Source organism: Mesoplodon mirus (assembly GCF_964341445.2).
Source record: "Mesoplodon mirus genome assembly, chromosome: 1".
NCBI lineage: Eukaryota > Metazoa > Chordata > Mammalia > Artiodactyla > Ziphiidae > Mesoplodon > Mesoplodon mirus.
In genome coordinates, this window is record NC_138976.1 from 40,573,563 (window position 1) to 40,595,944 (window position 22,382).

The window sequence follows — 22,382 nt, forward strand, 5'->3', positions numbered from 1 at the left end:
CCCAGGCTGGAGGTGATGGTGAATTAGGGGGTAGTGATGGATGTGTAGAGAAGTAATGAAAGGAACTGATGGTATTAACCAGTGGATCAGTTAAGGGGCAGGAGAGAAAAAGGAGGAATCAAGGATGGACTTCAAGGGTTTGGGCTTGAGCAAATGAGATAAGGGAGCACTGGCGGAAGAGAACATTTGGGGAAGGAATTCAAGTTCTATTTTGGGCATGGTAAGCTGGAAGTGCCTGTAGAGGGTTAAGCCACAGTCCTGACAATGAGAGAGATCAAAATGGGAAGTGCAGCTAAAGGGTTTCTTCCTAGAGAACTATGTAAGAGAATAGAGTTCATAGATGGTGTTAGGGTACCCCTTTTTATGTGAGGGGCAAAGCAAGTGACCTGTCATGGACCTTTTTAACATGAAGATTTTATATGCCTTTAACTATCAGTACATGTGGCTCTAAGATTTGGGTACTTATTTCTCATTTTATTTATTCTATAGAATGGCTCCTGAACGAGTAAGGTCCCTGTCACGAGTTTGTGTCCCACTTGTTACTCTGCCAGATTTTGAACCATTGGTGGAGGCTCTGCTCACCTACCATGGACGTGAACCTCAGGAAGTGCTCTGGCCTGAGTTCTGTGATGCTGTGAATGAGGCTTTTTTGCTGTAAGTGATGACCATTTACCTTATCATCCAATTTTGTTTTTCCTTTTCTTAGAATACTTTAGTATGTTGGAAATGCAATTTTCAAATGTTTTGGTCTCAGTACCACTTTACATTCCTAAAAACTATTGAGGATCTCAATGAGCTTTCTAAAAAATGTGGGTTTTGTCTATCAATGTTTACCATATTTGAAATTAAAACAAAAGTTTAAAAAATATTTATCACTTCATTTTAAAATAACAATAAATTGATTACATGTTAATACAAATAGCATATTTTTAATGAAACACAGTGACCTTTTCCAGGAAAAAAATTGTCTGACAAGAGTGGCATTGTTTTCACATTTTTGCAAACCTCTTTATTGTTTGACTTAAAAGAAGACAGCTAGGTTCTCACAGATATTTCTGTATTCAGTCTGGTGCAGTATGTTTTTTTGGTTGAGGTATATGAAGAAAATCCAGCTTCACACAGGTATGTACTTGTTAAAGATATATTTTAATAGCCATCTCAGGTAATTGTGGATATTCAACATGGATACCTCACCAAAAATTGAAAATGGTGGTTTTTTAAAGGTTAGTTGCAATGTGGAACCTGAAATTATATCAATGAGCTGTTCATACTGTTACATTTAAAACCAATTGGTCTGTCTTGCATCTTTAATGGATCTTATTTTATAGCTTCATACAAGGTTCATTTGGAAAATATTGGTTCATTAAGTTAGGCAGATCTTCCAAACATTGACATATTTCATTTTATACTACCAAAATTTACATTCATTCACCACCAGTCTCATCAGAAATGTCTTATAAGTGTTGAGAAGCTGTAAAGCTCACATAGGTGAAAGCAAATTTTCCAAGATTCTAATTTCTGAGCTTAAAAACTCAAATTTATCATTGGTTATAAATACTGTCAGTTGTTTTCCTTAGCGTACTAGGGTCACTTCTCTAATTTTTGAGAAAGTATGTGCCAAATACTCAAGTCTGAATAACGATTGTTTGTCTGCCAGTGATTTTTTTCAAGTAAATTTCCAAGAAGGAAAAAAGCGGCTAGTTGATCTTATAGCTCAGCAAGTTGCCCAAGTGCTTCTCCTCTAGACAATCATCGTTTTTTGGTATGTAGCAGAAATGCTTTATGCATACCTTTTCACCACACAGATTTTTTTTAATTGGAAGTATCCTCAAGGGTAAAATTTAATGACATCAGTATTTTATATAAATATTTTTCACGAAATGCATTTTTATGTGAAACTGGCAGTGTTTTTACTGTGAGTTTGTAGTAGTAAAGAATACAGTGCCTACTGTCCCTGCTTTGATTTGTGTTAGGCATAGCAGTTTTACTCACTATTGCTTTTGCACTATGAATGCATATGTCAACACAGTTGTTCTAGGAAAACCATGAGATTCAAAATAGTTATTCAGCACTTCAGGTATTTCTGTACACATGTGTGTATTGCCAAGTTCACATAAAAAATCTCCTGTCCTTAGTTGGTGCTAATACCAGATGAATACAAGCAACACAACTTGTCCAGCCATATCTAGAGATTCAATTTTAAGGCAGAAGTACAGTTCTGTTGATGAAATACTAACTTATCACATACACATTTGAATTATTTAATTCCTTTTTGTTTAGATTCTGAACGATTGGTCTCAAGTTGCTGCTGCAATTAATTAGCACTATAATAGTATTTGAAAACATTCTATTGAATAAGACACAGTAAGGTAAATTATTAACATCTATAAAGCCAAGGGAAAAATAACTTTCCTCATATTTGTTTTTCATTTACAGTTTAGCGCATTACTTTGGAGTAGATGTCCCATTCTCACAAGTCAGAGAAATCTCTGACGTTTTGATTTCATCTTTTCCTGATGAGACACCTGTGAGATGAGAAATCTCTTAATTCTCCTTTGTAAAGCCAGGGGTCCATTTTTAATATAAGAAAATATATTATAAATAAATTTTATTTCTGAATAAAATATTAAATTCTAAAATAAATCTAAAAATATGTTATATAAAATTTGTAAAAATATATGAAACATAAAATGTATTTATATCTACAATAATTTGGATAAAATTTAGGAAAGTTTAAAAAAATGTTTAATATTATTACCAAATAAGACAAAAATGCACTTGCTTCTTGTTATGTTTCCATGTAGGCACAAGAGAAAATATCAGAATTTATATTAATTTATTACATTTTATTTTTTCCCAGCTTTTTTGAGATATAAGTGACATATAACATTGCATATGTTTAAGATGTACACTTTTATATTGCAAAATGACTACTACCATAGTGTTAGTTAACACCTCCCTCACATCACAGGATTACCATTTCTTTTTTTGTGATGAGAACATTTAAGTTCCACTCTCTTAGCAACTTTCAAATATGCAGTACAGTGTTATTGACTATAATCACCATCCTGTACATTATCAGATCCTCAGAACTTATAACTGGAAGTTTGTACTTTTTGATCAACATATTCCCATTTCTCCCACCCCCCAGTCCCTAATAACCATCATTCTAGTCTCTGTTTCTATGAGTTCAGCTTTTTGAGATTCCACATAAAGTGATATCATACTTGTGTTTCTCTTTCTAACTTATTTCACTTAGCATAATGCCCTCAATATCCATCCATGTTGTCACAGCCAAGGATTTCCTTCTTTCTCATGGCTAAATAATAGCCGATTTTGTGTATGTGTGTATATATACACACACACTATGTATATATAGCATATATATAACTAGATATAGATATAGATATATATACTACATCTTCTTTACTTATTCATCTATTGATAGACATTTAGGTTGTTTTCATATCTTGGCTGTTATGAATATACCATAATAAACATGGGAGTGCAGATATCTATTTGATATCCTGTTTTCATTTCCTTTGAATATATACCCAGAAGTGGGATTGCTGGATCATGTGGTAGTTATAGTTTTAATTTTTTGAAGAACCACCATACTGTTTTCCATAGTGGCTGCACCAATTTGCATTCCCACCAACTGTGCACAAGGTTTCCCTTTTCTCCACATTCTCATCAACACTTATTATCTCTTATCTTTTTGGTGGTAGCTATTCTAATAGGTGTGAGGTGGTATCTCATTTTGGTTTTGATTTGCATTTCCCTGGTGATTAGTGATGTTGAGTACCTTTTCATGTACCTGTTGGGCATTTGCATATCTTCTTTGGAAAAATGTTTATTTGGATGCTCTGCCCATTTTTTAATCAGATTGTTTGGGTTTTTTTTTTTCTGTTGAGTTATATGAGTTCTTTATATATTTTGGATATTAACTCATTATCAGACATATGATTTGCAAATATTTTCTTCCCTTCTGTAGGTTGCCGTTTCACTTTGTTGATGGTGTAGAAGCTTTTTGCAGTATAGAAGCTTTTTAGTTTGATGTAGTCCCACTTATTTATTTTTGCTTTTGTCACCTTTGCTTTTGATGTCAAATCAAAAATGTCATTGCCAAGACTAATGTCATTCTTATCCCCTATATTTTCTTTTAGGAGTTTTATGGTTTTAGGTCTTAACATTCAATTCCTTAATCCATTTTGAGTTGATTTTTGTGTTTTGTATAAGATAGGGGTCCAGTTTCATTTTTTTGCATGTGGCTATTCAGTTTTCCCAGTATCATTTATTGAAGCAACTATTCTTTCCACATTGTATATTCTTGCCTCCTTTGTTGTAACTTAGTTGATTCATATATGTGTGAGTTTATTTCTGGGCTCTCTGTTCTGATCTGTGTGTGTATACTGATCTATGTGTGTATACCAGTACCATACTGTTTTGATTATTATAGCTTTGTAATACAGTTTGAAATCAGGAATTATGATACCTCCAGCCTGTTCTTCTTTCTCAGGATTGCTTTGGCTATTCAGGGTTGTGTTTCCATACAAATTTTAGGATTATTTCTTCTGTCTCTGTGAAAAATAGCATTAGAATTTTGATAGGGATTGCACTGAATCTGTAGATTGCTTTGGGTAGTATGGACATTTTAACAATATCGTCTTCCAATCCATGAGCACAGTATATATTTTCATTTATTTGTGTCTTCTTCAGTTTCTTTCCTCAAAGTCTTATGGTTTTCAGTGAACAGATCATTAACCTCGTTGGTTAAATTTATTCGTAGGTATTTTAGCCTTTTTGATGCAATTGTAAATGTGATTGTTTTCTTAATTTCTTTTTTAGATAATTTATTGTTAATGTTTAGAAACACAGTTGATTTTTGTATTGATTTTGTGTCCTACAACTTTACTGAATTTGTTTATTAGTTGTAACAGTTTTTTTGTGAAGTCTTTAGGGTGTGTGTGTGTGTGTGTGTGTGTATGTATGTGTGTTTGTGTGTGTATCTCCTGTCATGTGCAAATAGAAACAGTTTTACTTCTTTTCAGATTTGAATGCCTTTCACTTCTCTTTCTTGCCTAATTGCTCTGGCTAGGGCTTCCAGTACTATGTTGGATAAAAGCGGCAAGAGTGGGCATTCTTAGAGGAAAAGCTTTCACTTTTTCATTGTTGAATATGATGTCAGCTGTGTGCTTGTCATATATGGCCTTTACTATGTTGAGCTACTTGCCTTCTATACCTGTTTTTTTGAGAGTTTTCATCATAAATGGATATTGAAATTTGCCAAATGCTTTTTCTACATCTATTGAGATGATGATAAGATTTTTTTTATCCTTCAGTTTGTTAATGTGGTATGTCACATTGACTGATTTGTGGGTGTTGAACCATCCTTGTATTCTAGGTATAAATCCCACTTGGTCAACAAATTAGGCCCCTGGACCCAATTCCAACGTGTGTGTGTGTGTGTGTGTGTGTGTGTGTGTAGGTTTCCCCACACCAACAAGTAGTTCTCTGACATTAGCAGGCTATTCGAGAATTCAGCTCAATTCTGATATTATCAGAGATAGCATCAGATTGCACAGGTAAAGGGCCCGGTTGCACAAGACCACCTTCCACTTCAGATGCAGTTGCCAGCCCAGGTTGTTGCCTATGCTTCTGACTAACTAGTTACAAATTGGGGGTTCCCACGACTCCCTCCTTGGCTTTGATTAATTTGTTAGAATGGCTCACAGAACTCAGGGAAACATTTTACTTTCTAGATTACTGGTTTATTATAAAAAGATGTAACTCAGCAACAACCAGATGGAAGAAATGCATAGGGCAAGGTAGGGGGAAAGGGTGCAGAGCTTTCTTGCCCTCTCAAGGTGTGCCACTCTCACCTGATCTCCACATGTTTACCACCCTGGAAGCTCTCCAAACACCATCCTTTTGGGTTTTAAGGGAGGCTTCATTAATAGACATGACTGATTAAACCATTGGCTATTGGAAAGTGATTCAATCTCCAGACTCTTCTCCCCTCCCTGGAGGTTAGTGGGATGGGACTGAAAATTCCCATCCTCTAGTCACATGGTTGGTTCTCTTGGCAACCAGCCCCTACCCTTAGGTGAAGTCTAAAAGTCACCTCATTAACATAACAATAGATACCTTAATAGCTCTCTTCACTTAGGAAATTCCAAGGGTTTTAGGAGCTCTGTGTCAGGAATGGGGTCCAAGGCCAAATACATATCTTATTATAAATCACAATATCAGTCATGGTATGTGATCTTTTTAATGTATTGTTGAATTTGTTTTGCTAATATTTTGTTGAAGATTTTTGCATCAATATTCATCAGGGTTATTGACCTGTAATTATCCTTCCTTGTGGTATCCTTGTCTGGTTTTGGTATCTGAGTAGTGCTGCCCTCATAAAATGAGTTTGGAAGTGTTCTCCCTCTTCTGTTTTTTTGGAAGACTGAGGAGGATTGATATTAGTTCTTTAAGTGTCTGGTAGAATTCACCAGTGAAGCCATCTGGCTGGACTTTTCTTTGTTGGCAAGTTTTGATTACTGTCTCAATCTCCTTGCTAGTAATTATTCTGTTCAGATTTTCTGTTTCTTCACGATTCAGTCTTGGTTGGTTGTATGTTTATAGGAATTTATCCATTTCTTCTAGGTTGTCCAATTTGTTGGTGTATAATTTTTCATAGTAGTCTCTTATGATCATTTGTATTTGTATGGTGTCAGTTGTAATATGTTTCCTCTTTTATTTATAATTTTATTTATTTGAGATTTGAGGTCTCTCTCTCTCTCTCTTATTAGTTTAGCTTATGAATTCTTTCTTTCATGGATTGTATATATATTTTTTTTATCTAAAAGGTCATCACCATCGCCAAACTCAATCATCTAGGTTTTCTCCTATGTTATCTTCTAGGAGTTTTATAGTTTGTAGTTTAAATTTAGATTTAGGATCCATTTTTGAGTTAATTCTTATGAGGGGTATAAGGTCAGTGTCTAGAATCAGATTTTTTGCATGTGGATGTCCATGTGTTGAAAAGACAATCTTTACTGTATTACCTTTGCTCCTTTATCAAAAATCAATTGACTATACTTAGGTCTATTTCTGATCTCTCTGTCTGTTGCAGTGGTCTATTTATCAATGTCACACTGTCTTGATTACTGTAGCTTTGTGTAAATCTTGAAGTCAGGTGGTGTCAGTCCTCCAGCTTTGCTCTTCTTCAATATTGTATTGGCTATTCTGGGTCTTTTGCCTCTCCATATAAACTTTAAAATCGGTTTGTTGATATCCCAAAATAACTTGTTGGGATTTTGATTGAGATTTCATTGAATCTATAGGTCAAATTGGGAAGAACTGAGATCTTGACAATATTGAGTCTTCCTATCCATGGATATCCTCCATTTATGTAGTTCTTTGATTTTGTTCATCAGAGTTTCGTATTTTTTCTAATCTAGGTCTTGTACATATTTTATAAGATTTATACATAATTATTTAATTTGGGAGGTACTTGGTATCTTCTTTTTAATTTCAAACTCCACTTGTTCACTGCTGGTATATAAGAAGGTGATTGGCTTTTGTATTTTAATTTGTATCCTGCTACTTTTCTATAATTGCTTATTAGTTCCAGTTTTTTTTAATCAGTTATTTTGGATTTTCTACATAGATAATCAGTTAATCTGTGAACAAAGACAGTTTTATTTGTTTATTTTTTTTATTTTTATTAAAAAAAATTTTTGGCTGCGTTGGGTCTTCATTGCTGTGTGGGCTTTCTCTAGTTGTGGCAAGCGGTGGCTACTCTGTTGCGGTGCGCGGGCTTCTTGTGGAGCACAGGCTCTAGGCACACAGGCTTCAGTAGTTGTGGCTCACGGGATCTAGAGCGCAGGCTCAGTAGTTGTGCCGGACGGGCTTAGTTGCTCCACGACATGTGGGATATTCCCGGACCAGGGCTCAAACCCATGTCCCTGCATTGGCAGACGGATTCTTAACCACTGCGCCACCAGGGAAGTCCCGACAGTTTTCTTTCTTTCTTCCCAATCTGTGTAGCTTTTATTTCCTTTTCTGTTCTTACTGCATTAGCTAGACTTTATAATGAAGTTGAAAAAGTATGGTGCAGGGGGACATCTTTGACTTGTACCTGAACTCAGTGGGCAAGCTTCAAGTTTCTTACAATTATTATGATTATTAGTTGTAGGGTTTCTGTAGATATTCTTTATCAATTTGAGGGAGTGCCTCTCTATTCCTAGTTTACTGAAAGTTTTTGTATTGAATGGGTTTGGATTTTATCAAATGCTTTTTCTGCATTTACTGATATGATCATGTGATTTTTCCTTTTAGCCTATTGATGTGATGAATTATATTAATTGATTGATTTTCAAAAGTTGAACCAGCCATGCATATCTGGGACAAATTCCACTTGAGCATGATATTTAATTCTTTATACATTGTTGGATTCTAGTATTTTGTTGAGAATTTTTGCATCTATGATCATCAGAGATATTGGTCTCTAAGTTTTCTTTGCTTGTAATGTCTTTGTCTGCTTTCAGTATCAGTGTAATTCTGGCCTCATAGAATGAATTAGGAAGTATTCCCTCAGCGTCTATCCTCCAAAAGAGATTGTAAAGAATTGGTATAATTTCGTCCTTAAATGTTTAGTAGAATTCACCAGTGAATTCATCCAAGCCTGGTGCTTTCTGTTTTGAAAGATTATTACTTATTCATTCCATTTATTTTAAGAGATGTAGGCCTACTCATTTAGTCTTTTTCTTCTTGTGTGAGTTTGGGCAGATTGTGTCTTTCAAGTATTTGGTCCATTTCATTTAGGGTATCAAATTTGTTGGCATTAACTTGTTCAGAGTACTAATTTATTATCCTTTTGATGCCTTAGGATCTGCAGTGATGTCTCCTCTTTCATTTCTGGCGTTAGTAGTTTGTGCCCTCTCTTTTTTCTTAGTTAGCCTGGCTAGTTGATTTTATTGGTCTTTTCCATAACCACCTTTTGGTTTCATTTATTTTCTCTATTGATTTCCTGTTTGCATTTTCATTTGATTTCAGCTCTAATTTTATTTTTTCTTCTACTTACTTTAGATTGAATTTGCTCTTCTTTTTCTAGTTACCTGAGTTGGAAACTTAGATTATTCATCTTAGATATTTCTTTTTTTTCTAAATATATATTCAGTGCTATAAATTTCCCTCTAAGAACTGCTTCACTGTATTCCACAAATTTTGATAAGTTATGTTTTCATTTTCATTTAGTTTAAAATAATTTTAAATTTCTCTGGAGGTTTCTTCTTTGATTTGTGTTACTTAGAACTATGTTATTAAATCTCCACATAATTTGAGATTTTCAAGTTAACTTTCTGTTATTGATTCCTAATTTAATTCCATTGTGGTCTGAGAACAGACATTATATGACTTTTGTTCTTTTAAATTTGTTAAGGTATGTTTTATAGCCCAGAGTATGGTCTGTCTTGGTGAATGTTCCATGTGAGCTTAAGAAGAATGTGTGTTCTGCTGTGGTTGGATAAAGTAGTCTATAGATGACAATCATATTCACTTGATTGATGGTTTTGCTGCATTCAGCTATGTTCTTATAGATTTTCTGGCTGCTGGATTAGTCTATTTTTGATAGAGGGATGTTGAAGTCTCTAGCTATGATAGTAGATTCATCTGTTTCTCTTTACACTTCTATTAGTTTTTTTCCTCACATAATTTGACAGTCTGTTGTTAGGCCCATACAAGTTAAGGATTGTTATATCTTCTTGGAAAATTGAACCCTTTTATCATTATGTAATGAGCTACATATTCCTGATAACTTTCCTTGCTTTGAAGTCTGCTGTATTTGAAATTAATATAGCTACTCCTGCTTTCTTTTGATTAGTGTTAGCGTGGTATATTTTCTCCATCCATTTAGTTGTTGTCTTTTTTTTTTTAATTTATTTTATTTATTTATTTTTGGCTGCACTGGGTCTTTGTTGCTGTGCGCAGGCTTCCTCTTGCTGCGGTGAGTGGGGGCTACTCTTCATTGCAGTGCGCATGCTTCTCATTGTGGTGGCTTCTCTTGTTGCACGGCATGGGCTCTAGGCATGTGGGCTTCAGTAGTTGTGGCAGGAGGGCTCAGTAGTTGTGGTTCACGGGCTCTAGAGAGCAGGCTCAGTAGTTGTGGTGCATGGGCTTAGTTACTCCACGGCATGTGGGATCTTCCCAGACCAGGGATTGAACCAGTGTCCCCTGCATTGGCAGGTGGATTCTTAACCACTGTGCCACCAGGGAAGTCCCATCCATTTAGTTTTAATCTATATGTGCTTTTATATTTAACATAGGTTTCTTGTAGACAAGGTATAGTTGGGTCTTGTTTTGATCCACTCTGTCAATCTCAGTCTTTTAGTTTATGCATTTAGACCATTGAGGTTCAAAGTGATTATTGTTATAGTTGGACTAATATCTATTATATTTATTACTGCTTTATATTTGTTGTCCTTGCTATTTGTTCCTCTTTTTGTCTTCTACCCTTTTTCTGCCTTTGGTGGTTCTAATTGAACATTTTATGTGATCTCATTTTATCTCCTTTCATGGCATATTTGTTACACTTCTTTTTTTTTTTACCTTTTTTAGTGTTTGCCCTGGAGTTTGCAATATACATCGGCAGCTAATCCAAATCCACTTTCAAGTAACACTACACCACTTCACAGGTAGTGTGAATACCTTATAATAACAACATAATCGTAATTCCTCCCTCTCGTTCCTTATAGCGTTGCTGTCATTCGTTTCACATACATATCAGCATATGTAAGCATATACATACACATAAACATACATAATTGAGTACATTGTTCATATTATTATTTTTGAACAATTATCTGTTACCTCAATTAGGAATAGGAAAAATAAAAGTTTTTATTTTGTCTTCAGTTATTTCTTCTTCAATGCTCTTCGTGTAGTTCTGAGTTTCTGATCTATATTATTTTCCTTCTTTCTAAAGAACTTCTTTCAACATTTCTTACAAAGCAGGTGTACTGGCAACAGATCCTCTCAATTTCCATTTGTCTGAGAAAGCCTTTATTTCTTCTCCACTTTTGAAGAATAATTTCACAGGGTACAGAATTCTAGATGGTGGGTTTTTTCTCTCAACACTTTTGTATGTCATTTTACTCTCTGCTTGCTTGCATGGTTTCTGAGAAGTTGGATGTAATCTTATCTCTGTTCCTCTATAGGTAAGATATTTCTTTTCCTCTGGCTTCTTTCAAGGTTTTTCCTTATCTTTAATTTTTTTTTTTGGTAGTTGCAAAATGATATGCCTAGGTGTAGGATTTTGGCATTAATCTTGCATGTGTTCTCTGAGCTTCCTGGAATTGTGATTTGGTGTCTGACATTAATTTGGGAAAAGTCTCAGTCATTATCATTTCAAATATTTCTTCTGTACCTTTCTCTCTTTCTTCTTCTCTTAGACCCATTACACATATGCTGTATTTTGTAGCTGTGCCACATCCCTTGGAAATTCTGTTCTGGTTTGTTTCGGTCTTTGTCATCTTTGCTTTTCAGATTTCAAGGTTTCCATTCATATATCCTCTAGGTCAGAAATTTCTTTTCCCACCAAGTCTACTAATAAGCTCATCAAAGGCATTCTTCATTTCTTTTACAGTGTTTTTTTATCTCTCATGTTTCTTTTTTGGTTCTTTCTTAGTATTTCCATCTCTCTGCTTACATTGCCCATCTGTTCTTGCATGCTGTCTAATTTATCCATTAGAGCACTTAGCATGTTAATCATAGTTCTTTTTAATTTCCAGTCTGATAATTCCAACATCTCTGCCATGTCTGGTTCTGATTCTTCCTCTGTCTCTTCAAATTGTGTTTCTTTCCCCTTTTGGTATGTCAAGTTATTTTTTTCTTAATAGCTGGACAAGATGTGTACTAAGTAAAAGGAACTGCTGTAAATAGGCTTTTTGTAATGTGGTGGTGAGATGTGAGGGGAGGGGAAGTGTTCTATAGTCTTAAGATTAGGTCTCAGTCTTTCAGTGAGCCTGTCTGCACTGGGAACTTCATAAGTTTTTCTCAGTTTTTTCTTCCTCTTAAGTGGGATAGTATGCCTAGAGCTGTCTGGAAGTGGTTATTTCTTTCCCCCTGGTCAGTTAGGCTCTGATAATACTCCTGAGGTCAGGCCTTGTTAAGAAAAACAGAGAGCTCTGTTGTATTTAAAAGTGATTCCCTTTCCCCTCTTTCTGCCTAAAGCAGGGGTGACTTTTTCTCTGATATTTACTATGTGAACCTGGTGGGAACTCCTGGAGGTAAATCTCACAGTATTGTGGGGGCCCCTCTAGGACTGAGTCTCCCTGGAGTGTTGTTGTTTTTTTTTTTTGCGGTACGCGGGCCTCTCTCTGTTGTGGCCTCTCCCATTGCGGGGCATAGGCTCCGGACGCTCAGGCTCAGCGGCCATGGCTCACGGGCCCAGCCACTCCATGGCATATGGGATCTTCCTGGACCAGGGCACGAACCTGCATCCCCTGCATCGGCAGGCGGACTCTCAACCATTGTGCCACCAGGGAAGCCCTCCCTGGAGTTTTTAACTCTCAGAGTTGTTCACACTGACCCTCCAGTCATTTGCTAATTCCAGTTCAGGTTTTCCTACCCAGCACTGGTGCCTGTGGTGGTTTCTACTTGTGGATCTCTGCTCCAGTCAGCCATGATTCCCTGTATCCGCTTACCTATTATCTCCAGTCTCGGGGACCAAGGTTTGCCCTGTGTCCTCCCTTCTCTTAAGGATGCAAGAAGAGTTGTTGATTTTTCAGTCTGTTCTGCTTTTTACTTTTGTTAGGACGAAGTGGTGACTTACAAGCTCCTGACATGCAGAATGGGAAACCAGAAGTCTCTATGGTACATTTTTTAAAAACATTAACTACAGTACCATTTTTTAAATTGACACTGATTCATGATCATCGCCACGTATTTAGGCAGAGAACAAATTCTTCTGTTTGGTTTTTTGGAATTAAGAGTCCAAAGTCCACACATTGCATTTGGTTGATGGGTTCACAAATCTCTTTCAATCTATAGGTTCCTTTTGTTTTGCCAATTATTTCTTGAAGTAATTTTGTTGCTTTTCCCCACTCTCAGGTTACAGAGCATGCTACCACCTTGAGTGTGATAAAGGGTGCATTCGCCCCCTCAACCCTCCACCGACTTAAGATGCTCCCTTAGTCATATACAGTCATCTCTCAGTATCCATGGGGGATTGGTTTCAGGATGCCCATGGATACCAAAATCCACAGATGCTCAAGTCCCTTATGTAAAATGGCAGAGTACAGTTGGTAGTACAGTTAACCCTCCTTATCCGTGGATTGAGTTGTACTTAATTTCTGTATGCATTTAGGCCTGTTTTATTATTTTCTGTTCTGTTTCTTTGGCCTATCATATATTTACACATCAGTACCACTTTGATTTAATAACAGAGTCTTTCTAATATAAAGTAAGGCTATTTCCCACTCATTTCTCTTCTTTTTCTGGGTTTTTCTGGCAATTCTTGATTGTCTTATCTTTCAAGTAAACTTTGAAACCAATTTGTCTAGTTCCAGGAAAGTCAGCTCATGTTATTTGGAGGGAGGCTCGTGTTGAATATGTAGATTAACCGAGGAAGAATGGACAACTTTATGATGTTAAGGGTTTCTATCCACCTATCCAAGAACACTTATGTTTTCCCATTTTGTTCAGGTTTACTTTTATGATCTTAAGGAGTCTTTTACATATTTTTCACATATAGGTTTTAGACGTTTCTTATTCCTAATGGTTTCATTTATTTATTTATGCTGTAGTAAGTGGATCTTCTTCCCATTTTCAAATTGATTTATTACATTTGGAAAGTGAACAACCTCAAAGCTGCCATCATTCTTTCAGAAGAGGTAGTTACCAATAGAGTATTTGTTGTTTTTCATAGATAATTCCTAAAAATTATAATGTATATTTTAATTTCATTTTTTCGAAAGTTATAACTCAGGAATTTGTTAAGGGAAGATTTAGAAAGAGATATAGAATGTTAAATTATTTGATGCTTTAAAAAAAGGTCAGGGGCTTCCCTGGTGGCACAGTGGTTGAGAGTCCGCCTGCCGATGCAGGGGACACGGGTTCGTGCCCCGGTCCGGGAAGATCCCACATGCGCTGAGCGGCTGGACCCGTGAGCCATGGCCGCTGAGCCTGCGCGTCCAGAGCCTGTGCTCCGCAACGGGAGAGGCCACATCAGTGAGAGGCCTGCATACCACCAAAAAAAAAAAAAAAGGTCAGAACATAATTTTCATGGTTAAAAATATGAAGTCTTTTTCTCTGTCTACTTTAAACTTATGTCAAAATTTATCCAAGAGTCTGAACTTGCTGAGGAGTCTGATCAGTTATCTTTGTTATTTATGTAAGATATTGGGTAATAATCAATCTGAAAGTCTGTATAATGTGGTAAGTGTGCTCCACATGCATGTGTCCGTCACATCATTTACCTGAGTACACACTGCAGGTTCTAGTGGCTCACCCTTTACCCTCCAAAGCAATTATTCACAGTATTTACTTTTAAGTAAAATGCTCTTTGCATTTCACCTTGGTAGCTCTATTTCTGATTTATTTAGTAATACATCTTATTGAAGAATATGGTCTTAACAACTTGTATTTCCAGTTTTTCAACAAGAGTTGGATTAAAGGGAATGAGAAGGAGAATGCCCCTTGGTATCCTCTGTGAAACCCCACAAAGTTGCATCAGAAATTACTGGCGAGAAGGAGACCTGCTTAGAGAATAGCCACTCTTCCTCGACCAGCAGTGCTCAGATGGAAAGCTGAGGGTAGCGGCTCCATGAGTAGACCTGAACTCCTTTGCTATTTATTTTACTTGTGACAGCATGTTCTCCCTCAGTAACGAATAAAATTTATTTGGTTTGGAAAATTATGTCTGCTAATCCACAGGGGACAGACTGTCGAGAAATGCTGGGTGGTCTTCAACTTGTCCAATTCTTATGACTTCAGCTCAGCAAGTTCCCCAAGCAGTGGCGTAAGGACTGGAGCCTTTCCATGGATACTTTCCCATAGACAGAGCATCCCAGCCACATGTTGACACGGGGAGGCTGATTCACATTACCACCTCCTCACTGGTACCCCCTTTTCCCCAGCCCCTTGAAGAGTTCCCCAAATGTGCTGCGTGGTCATTTAGAAACCATGTACTTTCTTTGACCAAGGTGCCTTGCCCTGTGTTTAGCCTTCCAACTGTTTGCTTACCACAATCACCAGTGGAATTTCATCTGGTTTACAATTGGTTGGGTGTCTTTGGCCTTGGCTGCCAAATACAGTCATATATTTTCAGAAATGGGCAGCCTGTCTTCTTTTAAACAGCAGATGCTTGCTCCTCTCTGCAGTTTAGATAACCTAGAGGAACTTTATAATTTCTTGGCTTAAAAGTCAAACCAAACTCCTTAAGTCTATCCCTGGGGTTGCCGTAATAGCCACCTGCAGGCTGCACATTGTGTAAAACCTTTCTGGGAGGGCTGCTGCAATCCTTTCATAAGTTTGTGGAGTACAAGTAATTCTGCATGACATGGCCTCTAAGGTAAACATAAATCTATTGCTTCAGAAATATTGAGAAGTTTGATAACTAGTTGGAGAATTTCTTCTACATACTGGAATGAATGAGCCAATGAACAAATGAAAGAAAGAGTGGGTGTGTGACTGCCCAAGCAACTGACCGCATGCAGTAACTGTGAGTGTCAAATAGGGTGATGATACACTTATAAATTGTAGACCGTGACACTTTTGAGAGTTAAAGGAGGTACCTATTATAATTATGGTGGGATAACAGACACAAACCTGTCCCAGGCACACTGAAACATATTTAAATGGGCCTAGTGCCTATAAAATGTTTAGCACGGTGCCTGGCACCCAAAATAGATACTCAATAACTGTTAGCTTGTACTGTTATTATGGCTGTTGACTTTAATAATAATTATATTATTTTTGATAATGTTTTATTAGGTTTTCTCAAGCTTATATCTTTTCCTCCTAATGAAATTATCACTGAACTAAGTCCAGATGTAGCTAAATTTCCATTGCTGAAAAAGCTAATACAGCCTTCAAAGATGCTAAATAAGAAAAAAATAAATTACAAGAAAAGGCTAACCTTCAACCAAGCTTCTAGTTTTGTGTTTTTTCAGCTCCGATAAGAAAAAATCGCTTTAAGGCTTTAAATCTGGCAATCCAGTGGTTAGGACTCGGGAACTAAGATCCCGAAAAACGTGCAGCACGGCCGGAAAAAAAAAAGAAAGAAAAATCAGGCTTTAAATATTGTCAGTATAAATGAATGTCTAAACGAAGAAAAGCTAGTGTAATACCAAGGACAAAAAGTTAGCAAAGCAGTAGTAGTAACTAATACTCCCATTTCTATCTATCCTGGCATCCTCTTTTTTTTTTTCTTTTTTTTTAGTCTTACTAAGATATGATGACAAAATTAGTTATTGAAAAAGTTTACTTTTCAAGTAAAAACCTGCTGATACTGATTTGTAATAGACATTCCAGTATGTTGGGATTTGTACATTTCCTTTGATTGGTATTGCTGCTCTTTGCTTTAAGAAGTGACTTCTCTGCACATATAAGTGATAATGATGGCACAGTTTCCTCAAATTTGATATACTTCTTCGATCAAGCTTTCATGGAAATACACCTTTGAAATGTAATAGAGAATATTCTTTCCGGGTCCTTGGAATTAAGCAGTTCTCCAAAAAAGTTGGTCCTGATTTCTTTGGGCTACTCCGGCAGCCCAGGCAGCCCTTGATCTCTTTCTGGTTTGGAAAGATGGAACACTGCCTGTGTTCCTCTTGAGTAAGGAAGCTCCTTTCTCTCCTCTACCTCTCAAACAGTGTTAGAACACATTCCCTACCGATGATCGCCGCCCTCTGGAACCTCTCTTGCAAAGTATTGAATTCCATATTCTGGTTTTGCTATAAAAAACATTTGGAGCCAAAATTATTTAATAAGCATCTGGACCAATTTCTTTACCTAATTACATATTTTTCAAGAGGATGGGGTACACAACTAACTCACTAAATTGAGTATTTAGGGAAACAAAGTACAGTTTTTTAAATGTCCAGGAGGCATCTGTCCAGAAGAGTCTAATAGCAGGAGATGTTGGACAGGGTAGAGTGTCCTGTCCAGGCCTCTCCTGCTCTGTGTCAGAAATTATAAAACAGCTATAATGCAGAAAACTTCCTGTGATTATTAGGTAGGAATTTTGGAGAGCCAAGTTTTTAATCTTAATCTGTTTTTCTTGAATTTGTCATTTTGATCAGTATCCAGGCTAGATGGATGGAATAACTATAGACAGAGTAGGAAAAGGACAGCCTTAGAGCTTCTGTAACTAACACATGTTGAATAGAATGAAATTTTTCAGTGTCCCTAAAAACGTTTTTCTTTTTTTACTTTATTGGCTCTTTAACATTTCCACAGAAATATATACATTTTATCAGGTCAGGTCAAACAATGCAGAAGTATATACAGAAAATGTCAATTATCCCCTCCTTATCACACTGTAATACTTCTGGTAACCATACCTTATATTCTTGTAAACATTAGAAATCTATGTGAAACAATTTCCTCTCTTTTTTTAATAAGCTTTTTAAAAAAAAGGAAAACAGCATTGCATCATACACATGACTCTGGAACCTGTTTTTTAACCAACATATCTTGGATATCCCTCAAGGGATATAGATCCAATTCATTATAAAATAGGAACATATTTCCTGTTATGAATGGACCTTGATTTATTTAGCTATTTGCCAATGGATACATTCAAGTTGTTTCTAATTTTTTCTTTAGAATATTGCTGCAATAAATACCTTCTAACTAATGCTTTTATTTCTGCCAGGCAGATTCATAAAAGTATGGTTATGATGACTAGGGATATGTGTATTTTACAGTTTATTAGGTGGTATCACATGACTTAACCAAAAGGGCAAAGCCATTCCCTGTCCCACTTCTGAGAACACCCATATCCTATACCTGCTTTAGCACTGGATGTTATCATTCATCTAAACATTTGCTGATGTGAGCATGAAAAAATGATATCTCCTTGATGTGTTAGTTTACCCTTCTATACTATTAATAAGGTTGAAAATCTGCATATTTTTATTAGCCGTTTGCACTTCTTCTTTTATAATTTGCCTGCTTTTTTCCTGGTTTTATTGAGATATAATTTATATATAATGTAAATTATATATAATTTACATTTACAGTCCAGCCAAATTCTGTTATGCAATATATTAAGATCATGTTGCTTTGGTAATTTCTTCATCCAAGATTAATTGTAGTTAAGTCTTTGATGTTTTAGAGAAAATTTGATTTTTTTTTTGTTAATAGATGATTCAAATACTAAACAGGAGCCCATAGATTTAATCATTTACAGCAATTAGTAGAGTGTGCTATGAATCAAGGGTAATAAAAAGACAATTGTTAACATATACATTTTTCAAACTGTGTCTGAGAATAGAACAAAAATATTATGTACTTACTGATTTGAGTATAGAACTTACATAACTCTTATGTAATTTTGTAACTGAGCAATGTCTTTTAATTCAGATATTTGCTGGAACTACCATTTTACACTAGCTTCCTTTTACATTTGTTCATATCTATCTACTGTTCATCATTCTTAACAGCTTCTGCCTCTGTGCACTGGGCATCACTCGGCCACCATGACCTCATGATAGAAATTACACTGTGCATATTGCTGCTCAGAGGGCTTAGGAATGGGACTGCCTCTGAAGAACTCTCACTGAAGTGAGAAACTTTTCTAATGATGTACATATTTATTTCACATAGAACCTCAAAAAAGATAAGTTGTGATGAGAGCAGGTGTTATTTGGGAAGGGAGGGGCCACTGTGCGGCCAAGCTCTTCCCCCTGCACCTCAGAGCTTCCCTGCCTCCCAGCAGCTTTCTGGCTCTGAGACAGAGGCTACAGACACCCTCTCCCTACTCCCAAGGGGTGTTCTTCTTCCTCAAGAAAGCTGGACAGAAATCCCTTCCCAGGCGTCTGTTAATGTGGCTAAAATTGGCTGATAGCCTGGACTTTTGAAAAGACTTCCCTAGACACTGAAGGGAGTGAACACAGAGTCCAGGCATCTGGCTCACCCGGGAAAACTGTCTGCTCTCACCCCTGTACCAGGCCCCAGCTTCTGAGCAACATCCTCCACTCTCCTGCCTGCAGAGTGGAGAGGCTTATGTATGACTTGAGGCTGAGGACTGGCTCCAGCACCAGACCTCCTAAGTTCAAATCGTGGCTGTGAGCCCTCGGTCCCACTCCAACCTCAAAAAATAAGGATAATAATGGTACCTGTTTTGTAGGGTTGTTATGAGGATTAAAATACAAGTAAAATGCTTAGCATTGTTCCAGGTGAGACCTTAATAAATGGCAGCTACTGGCCCTTCAGCCTCTCCAGCTCCTCTTCATCCAGCCCATCAGCAGTCAGCCTAAAACACCACCTTTCAGGAACACACAAGGCGACCACCCTGTGTGGCTTCCTGTTGTCACTCACTCCTAGCACAGCCATACCTCTGAAGACCAGTCTGCAATGCTGGCTGCACTTCCACTCTTCTCCTCATGGACTCTGCCTTCAGCTTCCATCACTCCATCCCCATCCAGCACTTTTCTTGGGGAGGTCACAAAGGGCCTGCCCGATGCAGTGCTCGTGCTCCCCTCCGCATGTCCTCAGCCTCTCCGCAGACTTGGTCACAGCTGGACTGGCCTTCTCTTCCTTGGTGACATGGTTCTCTGCTTCTGTCTCCTGTCTGTCTGGCACTCCTCCTTCTGTCTGCAGCTCCTCCATCTCTTCCTTTACCTGTTGAAACTCCTTGGGGCACAGACCTGGGCCCTCTCCCCACTCAGACCTCTGTCCCTCAGAGTTCTCCTCCATTCTCTTGCTGCTCCATGCCAGCTGACAGCTCCCTAATATAGATCTTCAGCCCAGATCTCTCCCCAGAACTTCCAACTTGGATACTCAAGGACCTGCGTCATACCTCTGTTGGATTGTGCCTCAGACGTTCTAAATTCACATACCCCAAACTAAGCTCTCAGTAAATCCTTCACAAATCTTTTCTTCCCTTCTTTCCATTGAGTAAATGGTATGTCCATCCATCTTGCAGCTCAAGAAACTTGCGACAGCCTTGATTCCTACCTCATCTTCACCAGCTCTCATCAAATTCATTGCCAATATCTCTTGATATTACTGCTAGACTACATTATCTCTCCTTCTCCAGTGCCACCCAGGTCCAAGCTAACACCAGCTCCCCCCGGAAATCTGCACCCACCCTGAACTGAGTTCTCCATGCAGCAATCAGAGTGATCTTTGAAATGTAAATTGGATCGTGGCACTTCTCTGTTTAAAACCTTCTGGTCCAGGGCTTCCCTGGTGGCGCAGTGGTTAAGAATCCGGCTGCCAATACAGGGGACACGGGTTCGAGCCCTGGTCTGGGAAGATCCCACATGCTGTGGAGCAACTAAGCCCGTGCGCCACAACTACTGAGCCTGCACTCTAGAGCCCGCGAGCCACAACTACTGAGCCCACGTGCCACAACTACTGAAGCATGCGCACCTAGAGCCCATGCTGTGCAACAAAAGAAGTCACTGCAATGAGAAGCCCGTGCACCGCAATGAAGAGTAGCCCCTGCTCACCGCAACTAGAGAAAGCCCGCGTGCAGCAACAAAGACCCAATGCAGCCAAAAATTAATTAATTAATACATTAAAAAAAAAAAAAACCTGGGCCAGAATAAAACACCAGACCCTTGCTTTGCCTGTGGTCCTGCACAGCCTCATCACAGGCCGCCTCACCTTTGCTCTCTTCTGACACAGCTGCTGTTCCCTCTGCTGAGGTGCTCTTCCCACTACTCTTCACCTTGCCTATCCCACCAAGCTAGTCTCTAGCTAAACTCAACTGGAGAAGCTGTCCCTGACCACCTGATCTAAATTGGGCCCCTCCTGATATTCTCTTTTTCCTCAGCCTGTCCTTTTCCTTCATTGCCTTTATCACAGTTTGGTGTGTGTGTGTATATATATATGTATGTATACCTCCCACTGGGCCCTAAACCGCTAAGGATACAGATTAGGTCTGTTTGTTCCCAGTTGTTTGGCCTGCACCCAGCACATTGAGTGCCACACGGGAAGTGCTTAGTCATCTTCCTTGAATGCGTGACTACCAGCTCCTTGCCATCGAGTATAACAGGGGGGGTGGTGGCATGGGAATGGCAGCCCAAAGCACTGGTGCCGCAATAGAGGACATCCATAGTGTGGCCCCAGAATGTGCCAGGTGATACGAGTTTGGGGCACCATGGCAGTTCTTCATTGCCAGGTATGGAGAGGTGAGGGAAGGGGGTCCTGTAAGACTTCCCAGAAGAGCTGATGCTCAGGGTGAGATGGGAGTTATAAAGAGGGTCGGATGAGGGCCATGCCTCCCTCCCTTTCTCCTGCCCTTCTGCCTGCTCCTGTGACAGACCCTACAATTCTTCAGCCTCTTCCAGTCTTGCCCCAGAGTTAATCTAGGACAAGGTCTACAGGAGTTAGGCTATGGGAGAAGAACAAAAAGAAACTACTAGAAATTGCTACCCTATGTCTTCGCCTATTCATTCCCTGCCCCTGTACCCATTCCCTGGGCTTCATGCCAGCTCCTGCAGAGAAATGGCCCAGAAGTGATGGTGAAGGGAAAGACCCTGAAGGGGTTGTTGGGTAATGGGAAACCTTTGTGTCCCCAGCTTTCGTTTTTCTTATTAAAAGCAGTAAATATCTTTAGTAGAACCTGGAAAAGCACTCTGCTCTCTGTGGTCCTGAAGGTGAAAGGGCAGGAGGCCTTGGAAAAGCAGGACCGAGAGAAGAAAGCCAAGTTCCACCAGGCCAGAATAGGCTCAGCATTCACAGGGAGGACCCCCCCGCCGGTGACTCAGAGTTAGACAGATGTCCCCCTAGTGCTCCCTCCCAGGAGAAGTAGAATCCCTAATTCACTGACCTGACATAGGAGGAATCTCCAAATACATTATCCTATAGAAATGTAACTATACAAAATGGTTAGGGTCTATAGTGTATCATGCTGTGGATCAACCAGTCCAACCACCTTTTATGAAATTATTACTAAAGAAAATTTTCAACAGATTTACAAATACAGTGATTAAATATTTACTATGTGCCAAGAACTGTCCTAAGTACTCACTGTACATGTGTTATTATTGCATTTGATCCTTCTGACAACACTAGGAGGGGGGTAGGCCTGTTTTACAGATGAGTAAACTGAGGTTTAGAGGTTAAGTAACTTTCCCAAGGTCATATAGTGAGTAGGTGGTGGCTTTGGAACTCAAACCCAGGGCCGACTCCACATTTTATACCATTATGATGCA

General features: G+C 38.3%; 1 protein-coding gene across 5 annotated transcripts in view; it reads left to right on the forward strand.

Moving 5' to 3' along the window:
* FANCC (FA complementation group C) overlaps positions 1–22,382 on the forward strand; it is a 287,705-nt gene that overhangs the window by 226,100 nt on the left and 39,223 nt on the right. For all 5 annotated transcript variants that reach the window (XM_082621594.1, XM_082621597.1, XM_082621595.1 and 2 more), the window contains one exon: positions 490–654. In XM_082621594.1, the coding sequence (XP_082477720.1) occupies positions 490–654 (165 nt within the window). The remainder of the gene's footprint in view (positions 1–489; positions 655–22,382) is intronic.